Source organism: Stegastes partitus, unplaced genomic scaffold, assembly GCF_000690725.1.
Source record: "Stegastes partitus isolate 25-593 unplaced genomic scaffold, Stegastes_partitus-1.0.2 Scaffold1693, whole genome shotgun sequence".
Lineage (NCBI taxonomy): Eukaryota > Metazoa > Chordata > Actinopteri > Pomacentridae > Stegastes > Stegastes partitus.
In genome coordinates, this window is record NW_007579424.1 from 122,575 (window position 1) to 126,453 (window position 3,879).

At 54.3% G+C, this 3,879-nt stretch overlaps 1 protein-coding gene across 1 annotated transcript in view; it reads right to left on the reverse strand.

Moving 5' to 3' along the window:
- Nucleotides 1-3,879, reverse strand: part of sos1 (son of sevenless homolog 1 (Drosophila)) — a 21,965-nt gene extending 18,086 nt beyond the window's left edge. The window contains exon 1 of the mRNA XM_008301629.1: nt 3,751-3,879. Within this exon, the coding sequence (XP_008299851.1) occupies nt 3,751-3,792 (42 nt within the window). The 5' untranslated portion in view covers nt 3,793-3,879. The remainder of the gene's footprint in view (nt 1-3,750) is intronic.

Genomic DNA, 3,879 nt, shown 5'->3' on the forward strand with positions numbered 1-3,879 from the left:
CCTGGTTTACTGGTCTGGATTAGACCCTGAACCATCCGGTCCTGGTTTAAATGCCTTTAATGTGCTGCTTTCAGGTTCTAGAACAGAACTCAGTAAAACAGACAAACACACAGGACCAATCAAATTGAAGCAGGACGATGATGTCACTGACTGCAGGCAAGACAACACCGACTGTTTACTACAACACAACATCACACACTCCTGCAAGTGTGTTTGTGTGTGTGTGTGTCAGTTTGTAGTGAACACACACTCCTGCGGGTCTCTGTTGGACCAACAAACGGCTTTAAAGGATCACTGTGCTGTTGGTCTGTGGCCCTGATCACCAGAACCTGCAGCTCCTGGTCACACCTCGGATCAATCATCTGGCTACTGATCGGTCCTGCCTGTGACCTGATCAGGTCCAACGAGACCCCTGACACTGACACACTGGCTCCTGCCGGTCCGGAACGAACTGGACCTGCAGGTCACCATGACGACCAGCAGGACCACAGGAATGTAGTGTGTGTCTGTGTGTGTCTAGGTGTGTGTGTGTGTGTGTGTGTGTGTGTGCTGCCTACCTTTTCCAGGGAGGGCACCAGCAGGCCTCTCCACTTCGGTGTGTTGTCCTCACTGAAGAAGTCGTACTGCAGCTGGGCCGCCTGCATGGCTGCTGCTGCTGCTGCTGCTGCTGCTGCTGCTGCTGCGGGGTCTGAGCGCCGCAGCCGGACACACACGCACGGTTCCCCGGTTTACATGAACGCTGTGGCGGGCTGTCCGGGTCCAGCGGGGCGGGCCGAATCGAGAGCCTCAGAACATCCAGGACGATCCTCCAGAGCAGCCGCCGTCACTGCGATCATCCTCGGCCGCTACGCGGAGGGCTAGCCGCGGCCGGACGCTCCGCAGCTAACCGTTAGCTCGGCGGCTAGCAGCGAAGGGTTGGGTGTAGCTCACCGGGAGGAGAGCATGGTGGCCGGTAGCCGCTCCGGACCTCCAGCACCGGGACGCTGCTAGCCTGTTAGCATGTAGCCCGCCTGCTGACGTTAGCAGCGGTCAGCCTCCATCAGCGGCGGCTCGGTGAACGGCTGACCGGTTACCAGCTGGCTGCTGGCAGGCTGCGCGGCGGAGGGTTACCGTTGATCGGTGTGGATCAGCGGGCAGCACGGTGCTCTCCGCTCGGCTCCGCTGTTAACATCTCACCGACACACAGGCTTCCTGATCCCGCTGCTGCTCCGCTATGTATCCGCTCCTCCGGCTCCGTCCCCCGGACTCTCTCTCACTCAGCTGCTCCGGCCCCGGGCCCCTGACGGGCGGTCAGTCTCCGAGCTAACGGCGGGCGGTTGTTGTGGCTCCGGTGTGCGGTACCGTATGAGGTGGAGCGGCTGGGCATGCGCAGTGGGCTGGGCCTGACGTACATGGGCGGGGCTTCTGGTGGGCGTGTGTCCTTTATTGCGCATGTCAGAGCGGTGCTCGCTGCCCTGCGGCCGGCGGCGGTACTGCAGCTCCCGTTCAGATGCAGGTTGTTGTTCTCCGGTGATGCGGACGTTCCGTCATCAGGCCGGTGGTTCTGTTCCATGTTTATCATTCAGGGACTCTGAATCTTCTGGGATGGAATCATTGAAACATGAATCTGTGTCACAAGAAACCAGTGGTGCATTTCGGGCCCTTGACAGACTGATTCTGACTGTTCTGGACCCATCAGTGACCCACTGAGTCCACATGTCGGCTCCTGTAATAACACAAGCTGGTGGTTGCAGCTTGAACGGTTCATGAATCAACAGCCTCAGTCTGTTTTCACGAACCCAGAGATAATCCTGAATCTGAATCTGTCCCTCTGGTCGTGTGTTAAAGCTGCTAAAATGATGTATGTTGGAGCTGACAGTCCAGAGGCAGAACCAGGAAGCAGAGTTCTAACGTCTGCTGCTTTCCGACCTTCCCAAGGGTTGGGGTTAGCGTTAGACTGGATCTGAACCTGACTGCCCAGACTCTGTACGTCTAGGCTGCTTAGAACAACCTTATCCTCATTAATTCAACTTCATCAAATCAAAAAACACGTGGACTGTTAGACATTAGGTCTGTGTCGTCTGGAGCTCTTCTAGTTTATGTTCTGGTAACAGATCATCACATTGACTGAAGCCTGGTTCTGAAGAATACATCAGTCTGAATGAATCCGCTCTCCCCGTCATGTTACTGTTCAGTCAGCGAGAAGTTCAGGCATCAATCACAGACCAGAACTTAGAATCTGTTTGGAAGCCTTCGTGTCAGCCTCGTTATCGTATGCCGGCCTCCTGCTCGGAGTTGTTCTGCTATTGTTCAACAAAACTGTGTTCTGTCTGATCATTTCTAATAGCATTTGAATTTACAATAATGGCCTATGGATCACCTACCGAAGAGTCCACGACAGCAGATGTCTGTCTGATAATGCAGGAACTACAGTTAAGGAAACGGTTACACTGTTACCTCAATGCCAACACGTGTCCATCTGAAGTCCTGCAGGTCAGTGTTGCATTGTGGGTTCTGTCCAAACCAAATGATACTTAGACAGATCATTCTGCTGCTGGAGCACAGCAGTCTGATCTGGAGTCAGCGGTCCGACCTGGAGTCAGCGGTCCGATCTGGNTTTTCTGAACATCTGGAACTTAACCTGTCTAAACATCTGGACCTTAACTTGTCTAAACATCTGGACCTTAACTTGTCTAAACATCTGGACCTTAGCTGGACTAAACATCTGGACCTTAGCTTGTCTAAACATCTGGACCTTAGCTTGACTAAACACCTGGACCTTAGCTTGACTAAACATCTGGACCTTAACTTGTCTAAACATCAGGATTGATGTGATCTACACATCTGAAACAGTGAAAACAGCAGAGAGTTTCTGGGTCACATGTGTCACTGATCACACTGCAGGACACACCTGGACAGTGTGTTCTGATTGGTCTGTGTGAGATCAGGTTACAGGTGAATGGCTCTAACCAGCTCTGATTGGCTGTTCGCTGCAGGTGTTTGTCTCAGTGTGATCAGTTGACTTAACACATCACCAAACAGGAGCACAACACACTGTCAAGGGGTCAGAGGTCAGAGGGAGGTCAGGTGGGGTCAGAAATCAGAGGGGGTCAGGGATTGGAGGGGGTCAGAGGTCAGAGGGGGGTCAGAAGTGAGGGGGGTCAGTGGGGGTCAGGGGTCAGAGGTCAGGTGGGGGTCAGAAATCAGATGGGTTGGGGATTGGAGGGAGTCAGAGGTCAGAAGGGGGTCAGAGGTCAGAGGGTGGTCAGGCAGGGGGTCGAGTGTCAGAGGTCAGAGGGGGTCAGATGGGGAATCAGGGGTCACAGGTCAGAGGGGTGTCAGAGGTCAGGGAGGGATCGGGGGTCAGAGGTCAGAGGGGGGTCAGGTGGGGATCGGGGGTCAGAGGTCAGAGGGGACCAGAGGGGCAGAGGGGGTCAGAGGCCAGAGTAGGGTCAGAGGTTAGAGGGGGGTCAGGTGGGGGGTCTGGGGCCAGAGGCCAGAGGGGGTTAGCGTGGTAAAAACACCAGCAGCTTGTGGTATTTTTCCAAACAGCACCTCATTATCACTGCAGCCTCCATCAGCTGGAAACAAGAAGCAAACCAGACCAATCACACTTCAGCATCACTGTGATGTCATCATCAGGGACACAGCTCATTGGTTCTTCAGTCACCTTAAAGTGACTTCATTCATGATCTATGGTGTGAATTAGTGTGTGTATCATGGACAGTGAGGGTTGCGTTGTGTGTCGTGTTGTGTGTCTGTGGTGTGTACCTCGACGTCCTGCACACTGCGAGGCTGAGCCTGACACAACATGCTGAGCAGCAGCAGGATCAGCTCCTCGATGTACTGCAGCGCCTCCTGCTGGGACACCAGGTTAGGATGCACCTGGTTCAGTACCTG